Genomic DNA, 18735 nt, shown 5'->3' on the forward strand with positions numbered 1-18735 from the left:
GACCACAGCAAATTATCACACTCTTCCAAGCTACAGGAAAGGTAAAACCACCTCCAGATCTCCAAAAACTGATCTCTGAGCCCATGCATTCTCCTAGCCACGTCTCTGAAATAAAACAAACTTGTTTGTGGGTAATGCTAATGATTCAGGGAATTACTTCAAAGCAATTTACATTCAATTATAACTGTACTGATCAGTACAAAGAAAACCCCAACAATTTAAGGCTCAGAAATGTCAACTTCTAATCCTAATTCTGTCAAAATCTAAAATTTCAAGGCACTTCATTATTTATTTTTAAGCTTTCCCGTCCCCTCATTAACAGTTTTCCTAATTTCTACTTCTGTATTATTGAGTGTACATATTTATCTAATTACCACTCCTTCATGACAAATTACTTGCCTTCCCTTTAAGCAGTTTATAAAATTATTTATGTGAGCTTCTTAAGGTTTCTCTAGGGACACAGACCCCAGTTGCATCACCATCACTTTCATGTTCAGAATAGCTTCAGCTGAATCTTATTTTAGCTAAAGCAGTGCAGGGTTATAACACTTTCCACTGCACACAAGTAAGAGTTTTATCCCTCTTTCTAGTTTTATTTCAAAATGACCAGACTAGCCTCCATAGCAGCCACATATGGTGTTATGTGTGCTTGCCTATAACCACCACAACCTACTTTGAGAGGCTACTGTGGAAGGATTTTGGCACCAGTGTCCTCTAAACACCACTTGTGCTGCTCCATTATCCATCAACAGACAGATAGTGGCAGAGAGAACACCACAGAGAACAGCAGCACATGGACTCTATAAAATATCCTAGAATGCTAGTCTCATTTCCATGACCAAAAAAACCCCTCTGCTAACAGCTGTAATAATTTTAGAGACATCAGAAGATTAACTACAACACATACAAGAGTTTCAGAAAAGCAGCAGCTTAAGTTACCCATCCACAGAGGGACATTGCATCTTGCTCTTTGTGCTCTACAGAGCCATCTTGGTAAAAGGGATAGCAGGTCACCATTCAGACACCATTCAATTTAAGCAGCTAGTTCTTCTGATTCAACCTTGAAAACTTCACATGAAGGCCTCCTCCCATCCTCTATAGTATCATACCCTGCTCTTGAGTAGGACGACTGTACCAGTGTGCCATTAATAAACTGGACCAAGGATATCACATGATGTCAGCTTTATGATTACCTCTGCTACTGTGATCCACATGCAATATTTAGGATGTCAACTATTCAGGTCATATACAGCAACTTCCTGTTATTTCTTTTTCATCTGCAAATACTATAATCTATAGTTTAAAAACTATAAACAGGTCAAAACTGGTGTGATCACACATGGCATTTCACATTCCATTTCTTTTGTATATGGAGAACAACACCCTGACACCTGCAGCTACTGAGATGCTACACAAGGTCCAAATTAGTTTCTCACTAGAGAAGACAAAAGGATGGAATTCTCATGTACTGAATCAGTAGTGGGTCATCTTCATAAAGGACACAGTAATGAATATATGTTTAATCATAAAATAATGAACAGCTAGCTTTAAAAGCTTAGCCATATCCACAGTGGAACTCTGACATTCCCTGACCTTCTCTAATTTTAACTGTTTAACACTTTATTAATATAATTTTCCTTCCTACTTGCTTAGATCTTAAAGGGCACTTCAAGTGCTGCATGTCATGATTTAAGAGGTCTTAAGTCAAACTTTGAATTTCCCCAAGTGTACTAGTAGGCGTAGATGACTAGGAATGCAGAATATAATGTTTTATTTGCCATACCCACACTATAAAATTAATTAAAGAATATACTTGCAATTTGACTTTTTTCCCAAAACATCAATAATATCAACTTGTGTTAGAGTTTTGTTAACATTGCATTGAAACCTTAACTTATAAATTGCCTTTTAACTTACAGAGTGCCTTTGTAAAGCACACCTGTAAAGTGCCTTGAAACTTCCAGTGATCCTACTGGCTAGGCTTATAAAAGTTGTATTATATGTTGCAAAGTAAGATTAGACCTTTCATTTTGAAACTCTTCTTGCAAAAGATTTCTATACCAGGCATAACATTGCTTAGTATTGAAGTTCTTATTAATTGCAGAACAGCCATTTATGAAAATGCTGTTAGGAACAAAGGAATGAGTAGGAAGAAAAAGGGAAATCACAAGGATTTATGATACGTAAGCTCTAGCCATTGTTCAGTTCTTCCACTTTGTTGGTAGGCCATCCTACCTCCATACTCGAGAGCTCAAGGGCTGGATATTTGAGTAGGATTTTGGGGTTTTGCTAACTATATTAAATTTTAGCCCAAAGTTGGCCAATTTACAAACCTCTGAAAAAAATACAACCCATAAGAATTCCCTTGAGGTTTGTTAATAGTTAGCAGTTAGTAGGTAGCAGCTATCTTCTTCACTGACTGTACCTGCACTGAGCATTTTCCGTGATCTGTAAGCTTTTGCTGGCTAACTGTACAGGGCATGCAATGTTTCATAGAAGAAAATCATTTGCCACATTGGGCTTTCAAAACACTGAGTACCAATTACTTTTACCAGAAAGTAATAATAGTGGCATAGAGCACAGCAAGAGAGCTGCTTTTGCCCTCTCACATGACCCAACATAAGCACCTGGATAAACCTGGAAGAGGAGGACAAGCATGGCTAGGCTCAGACAAGGACTTCATAGGAAAAAAACAAATCAAAGAAAAAGCTATGAGACTGGAACAGAGGCAGGCTGGAAAAAAAAAAAAAGAGTATAGAGGTTTCTTAAAAAAAAATGTTAGATGGCACACGACATATTAGAATTTAAACACAGGATTTTCAAGTCTCAGCAATTTTCTTTTACCATGGCAATTGATGGCAATTAAAATATACCTAGCAATTAACCCACTACTACCCCCAATTATAGCTACACCTGGTTTTCTCAAATAAAATTATAAAAGCTGAAGCTCTTCCATTCCGAGAGTCTGTGCAGAGAAGAGTACAGTTACTGTAGTGAAATTTATTTCTGTTCATTTTCTGAAACAATTTTGAAAAATATTAAAAGTTGCAAGGTCAGGCACTCCAAAGTTCAGAACTAAATACTCAACTGTTTAACTGACTGGCCAACTGCTTGAAGAAATTGCTGCTTTAGATCACTTTCTCTTCTAGAAAGTCTGTCCCATAGGATGAATATGCTTTGGGAATTAATTAGGGTTTTATAAAGAGTATTTGTCTGCAAGGTACAGTTCTTGATCTCAGAGACACAAAATGAACCAATCTTGCCCTGGAGAACAGGATCCTCTTGTCCTTTGCTACGCAAATTTCAGAATGATGGCAGGCACATCATTTAAACCAAGTATTTCACCAGGTGTCATTAATCAGTCTCTGGTTCTCCACTTGACTTAGTGGAAATCTAAAGTCAGAAGTGCAGAAAATTTGAACTACAGATGAGGTCAAGATGCTGATAGTCTGAATATATATCCTGGAGGAGCAACACTGGTATTGGAATATAGACTGATAGGAATCAGTCTAGTTTTTAAATACAGACAACAAAATCAGCCAGTTCTTCCCTTAATGCATTTTCATCATGTCCTCTTCCAGCTTCCTTTCTCTCACCTAGGCTTTCCTTTGCTTTTATCAGATTTATTTTCTCCTTCCGTCATTCTTTTCCATTTTATGTGTCTCAGCTCAGCTATAAGTTAATTTACAGAGATAAAATAACCTCATCTTACTTGTTAAGAGGAGTGCAAAGAGAAAAATTACTAGCATTTCCTTGCAGGGCAGCGGGGGGGAATAAGTATTATGAGAAAACAAACAATTTTGGTTTTGCAGTAAGATCTCTGATAACACTTTCATGGAAAAGTCTTCACAAAACCAAAACTATAACACAGATCTAAGAATATCTGAGATCCAGTGTAAAGCTAACGGTCTTCTCATCATACCCACAAAATCACTAGTTCAAAGTAGAGAATAAAAAAAAATAATGTTTTGTCCTGACAATATCCTTCTGAAGTTTAATTATTGTTGTTCTTTACATTTCAGAATATTATTTCAGGTCTAATGCTTTCTGCTTGAAAGTTTCAATGAAACTGAATCAAAGTTCAAAAATTAAAAAGGTAAAAATAAAAATTACAGCTCTACAGTGAAGAACCAACACTAAAAAAGGTAACACCACACCAGTGAGAGAACTGTTGTTTACCAATCCCTCCCCTTTTCTCCTCCCACAAGATATGTAAGAAAAATGGAAAGTAACTGAAACAATTTCAACCATATTATTTAAAAATTCAAATAATTTAGGTCAGGATTTAAGGATAAAAATATTGATACAAATACACCAGAAAGGTACTTCAAAAATGTATGTAATTATGAAATGTGGTAGGTCACATTCATACAAATATAGAAGAAAAAAGTTTTAAAATCACAAGTCAAAAGAGAAATTCATAAAGGGAAGTAAAAGCAAATGTTTCTGATATGTTTCATATTGAAATACTTTTCATCTGAAGTTAAAAGATTGATCTAAACTTTCAAAGAGAGCCTAAACTCTTCAAAAAAGCTATGTTAGCACAACTGGAAACATACTCAGATTGGGAGGTACAGTTTATGTAGCATGAGTTACTGTTGAGCAAGGAACACCTCTGTTCTAAGTCTGAAAAATCATCTCCCCACTGTACCATTAAAATAGAAGAAAAAAAAGCCAGAAGAAACCGAATTATACATTAGAGAAACGCAAAAAAAGAACATTCCTTTAATCTAGATCTATGGTCCTTTAATCTAGATCTATGGAATGGGCCAGGATTTGTCATCCTGCACACACTCAAGTAGTTGTGGCAAACTGCATAATAAAATAATCCCCATTACCATTAACTTAAAACTTCCAACAGAAAAGCAAGTCTTAATCACCTGACACTTTTTGCCTCATTTTTGCATATTCTCAAAGACAGATCTCCTAGACCATGAGCTGGGCACTAAGATGCTAGCATGATACAGGTAAATGTGTTGCACTTAAAGATGACAACAAACAGTAAAGCAGAAAAAAAAAATCTTATACTTCCATCCTCAATAGTTTTATCATATAAGGACATGTGAAACCATTATGCATACTAAAGGAAAATTTTGAATCCTCACAGCATTTTAGATTAAAAAAAAATTTTTAGAGGGGAGAGATTTCAAACAGCATGCATCTTCTAATCTCAATATTAGACTGCTGAAAAAGAACTATAAAATCCTGCTATATGTATTTGGAAGAAAAGAAAGACATTTTAAAATAGTTTGAGAAGCCATACTATGATCACAGAGAGAGTCCTGTCCAAAAATTGGAGTAATAGATGAATTAAAACTTAGTATAGACAATATTTTGGAGATGCCAAGTTAAGTAAGTTTATTATATTACAGAAACTGCTTCTCAAGACAGCTTTTGACTAAGTCATAAATTCAGGACACCCTATGGTAACTTTTAAAAAAATTCAGAAAGCAAGCTAGACTTCAATCATTAAAACAGTCATAGCAACTGAAATATAGTAATTAACCTATGGAATAACTTGTAACGCTTACAGAATTTCAACTGATGTGGTTTGAGGGGTGGAGAAGGGAAAGATTGTTTCAATACCTTGTCTTCCCTCATCATTGGTAAACAAACCAGCATCACTGCTGCTCAGACTGCTGGATTCACTGTAATAAGAGAAAGAAAGAAACAGATCAAAAGAACAATTGATCTTTCAGTCGTAAAATTTTAAGGAGAAAATGCTGTGCTCAAATTGAACTTAAGCCCAACAAAGATCAGAAAGAAAATAGGATGATTTTTTTTTTTTTTAAATCAAACTGCAAATATCCTAGTTCCATTAACTACAAAGCATATTATTTTTGGCACATAAAACCATGGGAATCTAATGGTACCCTGACAGTAAGCCAGATGTGACTGCAACGAGGTGCCGACACAATTGATGCATTTTATTATCTGCTTCCATCAAATGCTCACTGTTTCCTTCTTATGCTGTGCAATTCAGCTTGATCCTGGAACACCACTGCTCAATAAAATAGGAAAAGTCTCAATCAAAAGCTGCCTAAGCCTTCCTTCAGCACATGAAATACAAGAGTCTGAAAATCGAACTACTTTTCTAAACATCATTTGCAAGTATTCTGGAAAAGATACATTAAGGTTTCATGACATATTACTTGGGAAGAAAGAAAAAAGTTTATAATAAAGGTAGCCAATTAAATAAAAATAAAGGTCACCCTGAAGAAAGTAAGTATGATCAACGATTGTAACATCAAAAAAAGCAAGGTACAGTTTACTTCTCTGTGACTTGACCATGGCCTTAAAATTAGAATGTGGGTATACAACAGGCACACAGTTCTCTCAAAATTCAGACATCAATAGGTATTTTGCTCTTTGCTGTATAGACATTGTTACAAACAATATTGCACACGTCTCAATAGTAAAACAGAACTGTCTTAACACAGATCACAATTTGGCAAGTTTCACACAAAAATATTTTTGGTAAACCATTTATTTTTTGTCAGTAGACTAGCTCTGCTAGGGAAGTAATATTCTTAGCAAAATTTAATCACATTTTTCTTACAGCACGATATAAAACAATTTGAAAAAAAAACACTTTACCACACAAATTCAAGTATAAGTTATAAATATTACAGCTACTCTCAATGTTCCATACAAGCTATTTTTAAGAACACGAGGTCTGTTTACCTTTCTACACTTACTCATAACAACACACACATGCAGTCCTATACATGAATTCAACTGGTTTCAATTTTTTTTAGTTATTTTCTGATAAATTAGTTTTACTTTTGTTTCTAAATAACTAGTACACTTCAGAAAGTTATCTCCTTTTAAGTGTTAGTGTCTCACAAAAATAAGCCTCAATTTTTTAAAGCTTATGATATGGATTATATAAAAGTCATCTAATTTGTGTTTAACTAAGTAATTTTCTATCTTCCTTTGGGAGAATTTGAAACAAAATATGGTATCAGGAGACACAAAACAAGGATATATTTTTTTTTTAATATATGTACACAGCTCTGTGTTGGAAGATTAAGTTTTCTTAACCTTTGCTGTATCATCTGCTTATCCATATTCTTACTGTATAAGCAACACTTATACTATCTTTTATACATAATATAATCAGAACAGACTTGCACAATTGCCCTAAGCAGAAGAAAGATGACAGGCATGAAATGAGAACAGAACCATCTTTCATGATTGAGACCAAAACTTGAACCTCCTGGCGTTGCAAATCCTAGTTAACTTCTTTCTAGCAAGCATCCCATCCTCACTTTAATTACAACATAGATGGCTTTATCGTCCTTACATTTCATTGTGCACAATTTTACATCATACACCTCAAAGAAAAACTATCCCCTTTTCATAGATTCTTCCTAACAATTTATTGTTTAATTGTACTTCTACCAAAGGACTAGCCAGTTCATGAAAACATAAACACTTGAAAATTTCAAAATTACACATAATAATGGGTGCGTGGGTTTTTTTTGGGTGGGGTGTGGGGGTTTTTTTTTGGGGTTTTTTTGTTTGTTTGGTTGGTTGGTTTTGTTTTGTTTTTTTTTAAAATCAAACCATAACACTGGTATATCCATGGCAGCCACAGTGTTCATTCTCCTCAGGCCACAGTCAAATAGGGCAGGGATTACAGCTGAGGCAATTGCTACATGGCAGCCACTTCACTGAATAAATTCAAAATTTCTGGAATTAATACGTTAATATCTAAGTACATGAGAGCTGTTATGATGGAATTTATTTCCAGTTTTAATATAATTTTGCACTGTATGTTGCCAATTCTTTTGCTTTGTAATAAGAATTCCACTCCCACCAAGACTTCCAGGGAAAAGAAAGCAGCCACAAATTCATTTTAGTCCTATAAAATAGGGTATACAAGCAAAAAACTTGGAAGGAACAGCTCTGCTATTCAAAAAGCTGTCACAGCTTGCTTTATACATTTGTGGAAACAAAGAAGAAATAATTTTTATTAGTTATTATTACTAGCAAATCGTCCCATACCTTGGTTTCAAATGAGATTGTGACCTTTGTTTACTAACCAAGCCTGTGCCCAAGAACTGACCAGCCACTGTACATGCAGTGACTGGCAGGCTGCTGGGTGGGCATCCCCAAGTTTCACTGCTGCTCTCTTTCAAAAGGTCCAGTTGAGGTTTCTCCTTTATTTAGTCACTTAAAATGCAAACAATTGCCAAAGCTGGCAGGAATTAAATATCATCCAGAACTCCATGCATTGCCAAATTTGGCTGAAACTGGCCAAGGTGCTAAGCATTGGGGGTAAGGGAGAATGAGCAAAGGACAGGCTCTGATCATGAAAATCTCATTTCCAGTGCTCAAAATCAACCTCCCAGGAATTCATCTTTGGGATCATTTAGATGCTGACATTTTACGAGCTTGAAGACTCCTACTACTACTCCGGAACTCCAAACTTAAAAAGCGGTTATTGTTGTGTTTGAAGGTACACAGATAAAAGACTGCAAAAGAAATGTCACTTAGCATTTTTAATGTGCATTTCAAATATATGTAATTTTAAAATAATTTCAGGTATACACTGAAAACTTCTCCTCACCAGTTTTAGATCCAAGCAATTTAACTCCCATAAAAAATTATTGGCTTTGTTTTGTTTTTTAAAAAATGAACTTCTAAAAAAAGTATTCCTTTTATTAAACTGTATGCACGCAAATGTACAAAATTAAAGCAGCTTTGTATGCTTTTTATTCTTCCTCTTCCAGCAAGTGTTGCTGAAGCATGAGCCTTTTCCAAGATGCTTTGTTAGCTCTCCATATCTTGTGCAATCTTACAAAACTCATGTTCCCTGTTAAAACACCAGCTTTTACTTTTAGAATATTCTCTTAGGAACAGAGTTTGCTAGTTATTTCTACTCTTCTGGCTTAAATGATCTCAAACAATAGAGGCACTATTGCATTTAATTAAATTAAGTTTAAAACGAGTTAAAATTATTCACATATAAAACATTCAGATAGGCACCGGAAAGGCTTAGATATGGTGGATTTCTAATCACATTTTGTAATGCAAATTTTCTAATTCAGCGGTTTCCAAACCTTTTGGTACAGATGACCATTTCAAGAAATTTTGTAGAATGACAAACCATCACTCAACCACGTGCATGAGCAGAAAACACTAGGAAGAAGAAAATTGTTTTAAAGGCCATTTTCTGGGGCCAGAGACAAACATTTGAAGTGTGATTTGAAAGACGACAGCATTGGGTGTAACAAAATATTAAGCATTTTGAAGAGGAAGATGAATTTTTAAACCAATAATGTTTCTTCTGTGAAAAAATAGAAAGATATTCAGACTAACCTGGAAGTAGGACAGTTTTGGGAATCTACAAGAGGTTTTTCGTATTGATCACTCTTGCCTCCACCCAAAAATTAGCTACAGAATTTTTGAGTTAGAGAACTGTTACCCTTGTAGCATAACAGAACAGAAAATCTTTTATAAATAAAAAAAGTGACAAGGCTATGGACATATGATAAACTATGCAATGGTTCCTAGCTCCAAGAAAATTTTTAATCATCTGCCTTTAAGTACTAAACTTGGGGGAACAGACTCCTGGTATCATCAATGAAGAGGGAAATTTTCTAAAGGCTTCCTGACAACACACACTCCTGTGTTGCGTGTCAAAGCGGTATGTCTGAATTTACACTGGCTGCCCTGAAGGACTGCTTCTGCTCTAGTAATTAAGACATTAGGAACAATCTTTAAGACTCAGGATTCATTCAGCTCTTTCAACTGCTTATTGTTTCAGGTGAGGGACAAAACTAATGTAATAAAAAGACTTAGAAGAACTTTTCCAGCAATAAGTGGAGTTAGCCACTTACCAATACTGCTCTTATTAGATATCTTATATTATAATGTATATTATGTATACATATATATACACACACATATGTATGTATGTATATTATAAGATGTATATTATGATGTTATAATAACCAATCTGCCTGCTCTGGTCAAAACCCCTGGGTACTCTCTGCATCTCAATTCTATCTCTCCAGTAAGGAAAAGGCTTAACAGTTTATAGATAAAATGCCTACAAAAAATACCAGGGACACTAGTGGTGTCAAGCAACTGACCAAAATTATGTGTTTTAATATGAGCCTTTCTTGTTGACAGTTCTGCATTCAGAACCAGGCACATGGAATAAACATAATCAAGCTTACCAGGCACTGCAGGTAACATCCCTTGTGTATGGTGGAAAAATGACTTACACCTTACTGTGTTGTCAAAATAGTACTTTGGAAACAATTACCATTGTAGTATGACTGCTGTCTAGAATGGATGGATGAGGTACACTGCCAAAGGGTCATCATTCCCCCATTTTTCTAATGGTAAGCTCAGGTGTTTCTGAACTGTAAATTGGTTTTTGCATTTCGTAAATGATGTATATCCTTGGCAACCTGCAGACTTTTTATGCCCATGACACATAAGAACATACTATCTAAATGGTGACTCTAAACACTGACAACCTTTCTGATGAATAGAGATAACAATCAAAGCACCAATGTCTAGAAATTGGAAAAACACTTAATTTTTGTCTGAGAACTGTCACCACTTGAAATACCCAGAAAAACATATTAATCATTTATATATTGTCATACTTAATCTTGAAACAATTAGACTGTATTATTTTAAGAAACTGTTTTCTTGGTTATTCGTCTGCTATATGATCCTCTATTTTATGCTGAATTCCTTAACCTGAGCAACTCCTATATATTAAAAATAGTAAACTTAAAAATTAAGAGTAACTTGTTAAAACGGATGCTATTGATGCTAGCATTTCAACTCTGGAATTAAAGAAAAATCCAAAGATTCACAATACAAGCAGCAATAACAAAAGCAAATAAATATTATCCAAAATTTCAGTAAAAAGGAAGAGAAAGAGTAACCTGTCACTCATGTTCTCATCTGAGCCTTTTTGCTCCTCATACTCCATTTTGTCCTTATTTGCTTGGTTCACTTCTTCATTTTCTATAACTACTCCTTCATCCAAGATTTCTGGTCCTTGTCGAGCTACAGCTACTTTTCTTTTTTTCACTTTGCTCTTGGAAATCTCTTGGTGTTGGTATGATTTATTGTTATTGTCCATTTCTTGATCTCTGCTGTTATCCTGCTGTTGAGTTATCGTTGGTGCATTAGAGACTTCTGATGGCAGATCTATTGCCATCCGTTTTACCTTTCTTCTCCTGCGCAAAGTTCTGTTTCCCAAACTGTCAACAGCCAAATCTGGTTCATGCCACATAGGTCTTTTGCCTCTAATGTTATTTAAGTTTGAGGAAGGCCTACGTTTAGCAACCAACAACTGGTCATCAGAGTCACTGTGGTCTTTTTTATTAGCATGATTCTCCCTGTAGTCTTTGTTTGATTCTTCTAAACTGGAATCAGAACCTTCACTTAAGCAATGACCAGTCTCCCAGGGATGATGAGTGGTAAATGAACGTCTTTTTCGTCCCCTCCTTTTCCTTGCCTGCCGCTTTAGAAGACAAGACACGCTTCGAGAATGATCACCAGTATCAGCAAAACCTCCTCTGGCTTGCTCTGAACTTTCTTCCAGTGCTGAGACTAGGTCATGAACCAGCTCCTCCATAGTCCTACTGAAATGCCTATATGTTTCAAGGAAAAAAAAAAAAACAACACACAAGGAAACAAATTAATCCGAAATATTAAGCATAAATCCTATACAATCTTACCCGCCAAAAATCATTTAGTCACTTTAGGCAAGATAGTCTTAATGTCCATCCATATGATGATTATTGTATTTCTGCTGAGACACAAAACCTTGCCAACCAGTCCTATGCAATTTGCAACACATCAGCATACATTCCTTTTAAAAGGTATCTTCCCAAATTTCTGTCTTGGAAAGAAGAGTGGGTTGCCCCCAATTTGTTCTTGATCTCGCTATTATTGTTTGGTTTGAATTCACCTCATCTCATTTTTATGATTTTCAAGGACTCTACATGGTGAGACCATCAACAAAGACCATTCACTATCTGCAGGTGGGGAACACATTTTAAGTTTATGAATGGGAAATGTAATACATAATATTCTTCCTTGATAGTATATTAGGGAGTTCTGTTTGAGAGTTGTCATTATGGAAATATTTTTAAGGACTATCATCTCTTGATACTGCCTAAATGCCAAAATGAAGTTAAGACAGAAATTCTTTCATAATATGACTTCTTTTTCCCCTATAGCAACTAATTCTTTCTTTCCAAATGGTTGATATCTGTTCAATTTTTTAAAAAAATACCGATTCAGTGGAGTGATATTAGGTTAAAAGAATATCCTGCTACAGGTAATTCTAGAGTATTAAATGCAAAGTTTCCCACCACATGTATGCACTCACATCCATAGAATCACATGCTTGTGTAAGGAAGAATATTCCTAAACACAGAGTGTCTGATTAAGGCCTTAGGCCTTGTCCTTTTAAATGTTTTGCTCCTTCTTCCTCAAATTTCCCTAGCATTTAGCATGTTTTTAACTCAGTATGCTTCAGTAAGTTCACCCATGCATGACATGAACATAATTACGAAAAGAAAACATTAAACGATTGCTGCTGAACTCTAATCCTTCTCTGAAACTTGTGAACCTTCACTGTAAACACAGCAATCAGATTCTCACATCAAAGCATCAAAAGACCCCTTTTATTGAGGTAAAGCAGGGAATAACATTCATGCTCTTTACTACATTACACCAGTTGGTGTAATATGGAAGACACTCAGTAAATTATGTAGAGGGCATTTAAAAGCAAGACTCTTCACTTTGTTTTACAACATAAATTGATGGAGGAATTAATAAATAGCTTTCTACCCATACCAGCAGAGTTGTAGATGTGGAGAAAATCTCGACACATAGCACACAGGTTCCCTCTCACCACGAACATCAATATTAAAGGTACTTAATGGTGATAGCTGAATGGACAGTAATGAACATAAAGTACACAAATTTTAAATATTAATAGGGGAACTGAAGAGCATGTTTAAGAAGAACTCGAAGCTGGTCCTGAAATATCTTAAAGAGATGATATATTCTCCTTTTAAATCATTTTCCAAAATACTTATTTAAAACATTTCAATTGCAAGATCACCAAAAGCACAGAGTGGTAGAAACACAAGCTCATTTTGAATTCCTGAAACTACTGTGTCACTTGCCTTTATTCCTCATACCTCTATTTCTGTCCTGCTGTAACCTCTAGTCCTATTACTCCCTCTTAACAGTTTTTTTGGGCTTTTAATACAGCAGAATCATCATATTATCTTGTAAGGGGTGAGACAGCTCGGGAAGAATGCTACACTTTCTCCTTGATCCATTTGGTTCACAAGAATCAAAACCTCCATGGTCACATCAAAATAGTTCTCAGAAGCAAGAGAAGCAACAAAGCAGGAAAAGTATTCAAAATGAAGCAATGATTTTCTGAAAATTCAAAGAGAAAGAGAAAAGTGGAAGCCAATTAACCTAGAAATTACTTTGAGACATGTGGCAAAATTACTTAAAACTAATTCTTACTTCAAGTTTTCAAATTTTTGATTACTGCAAAGGGTTTTAGGGATGTGTTTAGTTTGGGGTTTAGGGGGTTTAGTTTGGTTTTTACGCTTGCGTAGTAGGAATTTCAACCACCAGTAGAGGCAAGTCCAGGTATATTTCTACAGGGTTTCTATGCATGATGCTTAAATAGACATATTAAGCCATGTTTCTCAGTAGCTATAACTGTACAATGGGGAGGGCACTAGTCCCTTTAGCCTTATTGTTAAACACCCATGAAGACAGATAGCTTCACAGGTGTGCATATCAGAAATGAGATGCCCTTGAGATTTACGGGGTTTTCTAATACATCTGCACTTATATCAGCAGCCGTAAGACTTGAACAGACAAACTCCAGTATATTTATTTGGGTTAATTTGAGACATCAATTCCCCCTGATGCCTGCCCAGCCCTTCTGCCACAGGCTTTCGCATTTATAGTTAACTAATAGTGGAGATGCACCAAAAACTGAACTAGTAGGCTTAAACCTACATTTAGCTCTCAAAATGAATAGGTTTCTGCTAACTTGCCAGAATATGAACTAATGTATATAATCTCTCATAGCCCATTCTGCTAGTACCCCTACAGCAAAAAGAAAAAGGGGAAAGGAAGACAGGGATGCTAATGGCTTATACTGCAGTTTATGATTAATTCATTCAATTCAGTATCCCCAATACATACAGATAACTATATCACTAAAATCAACGTACCTCCTAGAGTGGACATACCAATTTACTCCAGATAATGGCATAACTATGGTGGGAAAGTTGCCTTAGTTCTATAAAATAGATCAAGATCAAGCACAATTTATCCAGCTTGCATTTATATATCCAATCTAAACTTGCCTTGAATTCACCCCCAAATACTGTCAATACAGATGGCGCCACACCAAAAGATTAAACTTGAAAAAAGGGAACATGTTTTTACAGTAAAGGCATAATATGATTCTTAAAAAGCCCTGAGCACTAGGCACTATTTTCCATCAGACTACGACTTTGAATCTTATGCACTCTTGCAATTAATCTTTTCTATTGAACATCAGGTCTCTTCATTTCAACTCCTGAACCAAGATCTGTACAGGGCAGCGACCTTGTTTACCCTAGAAAGTACAGTCATGGTCTCATGTATAATATAACTGTATCTTAACTGCATTACTTCTCAGACAGGCAAATTAATATTATAATTACTTCAACATGCTTCCTTAGGATTATTATGAGAATTACTTGATCAGTTTGGGACAGTGGAAACTCCTTTGTAATAGACTGAGGATACAATACACATACTACTTCAGCTTTTTATTCACATTGCGCTTTCAACATGTCAGTGGTCCGCATTAAAACTCCTTCTCCTGAAAACCCAAGAAACCTCTTTTGATTAATTTTATTGGAGCTCTCATTTCTCTTGCTATAATTGAAGGGGGAAAAAAAATGGCAACAGCAGCCAGATAGAACAGTTAGTCTGAAACCTGTCTTCAAAATTCAGGAGCATATTTCTATTACAGCATTATTTAACAAACTCAGTTTTGCAACTTTCTCCATTGTTCACAACCAGCTGTCACACTTGCATTCCAAACCTATGAAGTAATTTTAATCATCCCTGCAGATGTTACTGTAACAAAAATATTTGCATTTGAAATAGGTTGAAAAATAACTACAAGAAGTATTAAAGACATTACCAGTGAATATCAACTGCATTCAGTAAGATGAGAAATTTCAAAGGTTGTAACAAGGAATGTAGAACAACATATTGAGGTACATAAAATATTCAGTTGAGCCACAGTTTAGCATGACTCACATAAGGCTATAAAAAATGCTGTTACAGCAACAGCCCACAGGTAGCAATAAACCGTAATGTCTTCACTAAGAGAAGATTCTATTTTACTATAAGAAAATCTAGTTTGCCTACACTGACCTTAAGATTTATCTGAAGCAATTTTAATGTAGTTCACCAAAGACTGACCCATTTCCTCTCTAACACTTACCTGAACAGACCATAAAAGTACTGTTGCAGGAGACAGTGTAACTGCTTTCGCCTACTCTAAAACAGTTCAGCCAGCTTCTGTTCAGTATTTGTATTGAAACTCCTAATGGAAATAATGGGCACTTGCTTTTTCATTGAAAATCCAGTATCATTTTTGTTGACTTCCCACTTCAAGCATATAATGATGTAGAACTCTGATCACTCACAAGATATTTAACAAACACTGACAGGAAAGCTAATTTAGTTGCACAACTCATAAGGAGAGGCAGTATCTTTTACTAAATCAACAGCTACATTTACTTTCTAGTTCTGCACCTTTTCCTGTTAAATAGATATGGGGTTTCTTGCAGCTAAAGTTATGCTGCATCAGTGTCCCATCAATGCTGAAAAGTACCATTTTTGCTGCCCTTACAACCCACCTTGATCACAGGCTAAAAGCACAAGAAAAATCAAGTAGTACCTTGAACACCAGAATTATAAAACCTTACTTCCTATAATCTTTTCCCATACAGATTCTCTGATGTCTTGTTACACAGCTGTACTCACAGTGTATCTTTATCTTAGAAAGGCACACAGAAACTTACAGAAATTATATGTCAGAACACATAATTATTTTGAGTTTCATGTAAGATAGTGTGAACAGTTACAAGAATTGAGGACGCTTGAGACAAGTCAGGATACTACATAGGAGCACATCTGTATCTGAAAAGTGAAAAGCAAACTCAAAATCCCAGGCTATTTCTCAGCTTCAGGACATGCCAGCTCTCTTTTTTTTGCAGTCAGTTATGTGTATATATTAATCAGTTTCAAAAAATATTATAAGTAGAGGAGGGGTTTAAAAAAATTAAAGTTTATTAAAGTCATTGGTCTATAATTAAAGTCATCATTACTACACATCCTGGAAATTTCTATACAGCTCCCATATATTTAATTGTATACAATTATAAGCAACATTTTATTGCTCCAATCATATTACATGTCAATTCTCGGTACCAACTCTGCATTTGAGAAACTTCTTTAGACAAGTTTTGGAATTGTCTTACACTTGTCCTATATAATAAGTAGTTATTAGTATTTGAGGAATGACAGAATTTTATTAACTGATTATGCTGCTGATCCCCCTAAAAATTAAGGCCAGACAAACTTGCAAAAAGTACATCTGACTTTTCTACAACTGCTGCTTATCTAAAGCGGCAACACAATGGATACTATCAAGTCTATTCATATTTAACAGTGAAAAGGTGTTCAGTACAGAGCAATGGTATACAGTCAGAAAGATGCTGACATGAACTGAATTTAATAAGGCTCTAACACAAATGAATTGGTCATCCAGAAATGAGATTTGGAGCAATTTATCATGAGAGGTAGGAATTCTTGCAATCCCATTGCTGTCATTTACTGATACGCTTGCCCTTTTCAGAAGTATGACTTCATTAATTAATTGTCAAGGTGGAGAATCACATGAACTGCCAAAGGATGTCAATATGCTATAGCATCAAAGTTATTCTCAAAAGAATCAGAGCGCCAGTAAGTACCCCAAATACAAACTATTCCTAAATTGTCACATGTATTCACAACTTAAATGAAAAACGTTCAGCTTCAGAGGAGCTTCACCAAAGTGAACACTCTTACCGTGTACCTGTTCAGAATCTACTCACTTCTTTAGGGTCTTAATGTTTTTAGAAAGCACAAGTTCTTCATTTTCTACATCAAGCAGTAGACCTTGAAAAAAATATTTTCCTGCATTTCATTCAAATAGGTTTCCTTCAATGGATAGCTTCTGAAATAAGTTATGTATAAGGATAAGAAAAGAGAGTGGCTCTCAGAAGTAGTAAGATTTTTTAAAAGATCTTCCTTCAAAACTGCTAAACTAACAGTCCTGTAGATAAGATTTCAAAAATTCTCTCTGTACTGAATTCCTCTGGGCAGTGTATTTTCAGAAGCAAAACCACTACTGTCTGATTACAATTACAGAAGAATATACCAAATTCCCACACCTTGCATAGCTGAACACTATTTTTAAAGCCTCTGCAACTGAACTACTTCATGTGGACACAAAATAGTTAAATTTAAAGACAAATGACAGGTTAATTATATAATGAAAACTTTCTCAGAGCACAGATACAAGTTTGCAATGTCTTAGGCAATGCCTCTACTGTACGCAGCATTAGTACTGAAATAAAAGTACTTCTGCCACAAGAGCACACCTCATTCTCCGAATTGTTCTGAATTACACCAACAGAAGTCAAGTTACATTTACACCAAGCAAATTCACATGTCTAGCAACACTGGAAAACTTCTAGCTAATATGCATCACCTGGGCAAAAAACAGCCCTCTTGGAAAGCTTTCTCATTCAGGAAAATGTAAAGAGGCCATGAAAATACCCACAGGTAAAAAAGTGGTGGTATCAGTAGAAGTTTCCTATATAAGAAGAAGTAGTACTGAGACTTTCTCTTCCTCTTCTTCTGCATCTCCAGAAAAGAGACAAAGGAAAACTTAAAAGAAAATCTATTTCAGATCTGGGAACTCTACCTACAGGTGTCTGTATACATAACATAGACACTAAAAAAGCTTCAAGGCCTCAAATTATCAACATTCAAGAAAAAAAAAACCACAACCCCCCACCACACTCCTCTCCATTAATAAAAGAACTAGAAGTTATACACATTGGTTGATACCTAACATTTCATGAAGGAAATGAAAGGCTTCCCAGCTGGTTGTTTGAGATGCCTCACTTCCATCATGTCTCTCCACGGCCTATTAACAAAACTCACTTTTCCTTTTTTCTATTCTGTTACTCAGTTTCCCCTTTTCACAGTTCTATAGTAAAAACAATATGGCCTTTGTGGTCACTATGTTAGCATATGGAATTACATAAAACAGTAAAACTGTGAACTCTATGGCAGCAGAGCTACCCATACTTTCCTTGCTCATTGGCTACAGCCACACTTGTTGATTCTTGGTTTGCAACAAAATAGCTTCAGAGAAGCAACTACACCTAAGGGGGATGTCGCTGCAGCATACACTGCAAAGGGTTTAGGCCTTACAGAGGGCCTGCCACAATTAGAAAAACCCCAAACGCACACACACAAAAAATGAATAAACCCGTAACAAAACTTTTGACTTATCGTTTCCCTGCTGTGTCCTTTTAGCAACGAGAGGAAGCGTCTTCCTCCAGCCCACCGCTCGCTTATAAACGCGGCGAG

At 35.6% G+C, this 18735-nt stretch overlaps 1 protein-coding gene across 2 annotated transcripts in view; it reads right to left on the reverse strand.

Annotated features, from left to right (window-relative positions):
* The window catches only part of GPATCH2 (G patch domain containing 2), a 113156-nt gene extending 101533 nt beyond the window's left edge, over window positions 1–11623 (reverse strand). For both annotated transcript variants that reach the window (XM_010289007.1, XM_010289006.1), the window contains exons 1-2: window positions 10917–11623; window positions 5587–5648 (exon numbers count right to left, since the gene is read on the reverse strand). In XM_010289007.1, the coding sequence (XP_010287309.1) occupies window positions 5587–5648; window positions 10917–11614 (760 nt within the window). In that variant the 5' untranslated portion in view covers window positions 11615–11623. The remainder of the gene's footprint in view (window positions 1–5586; window positions 5649–10916) is intronic.
* Window positions 11624–18735: the final 7112 nt, after the last annotated feature.

Source organism: Phaethon lepturus, unplaced genomic scaffold (assembly GCF_000687285.1).
Source record: "Phaethon lepturus isolate BGI_N335 unplaced genomic scaffold, ASM68728v1 scaffold10966, whole genome shotgun sequence".
NCBI lineage: Eukaryota > Metazoa > Chordata > Aves > Phaethontiformes > Phaethontidae > Phaethon > Phaethon lepturus.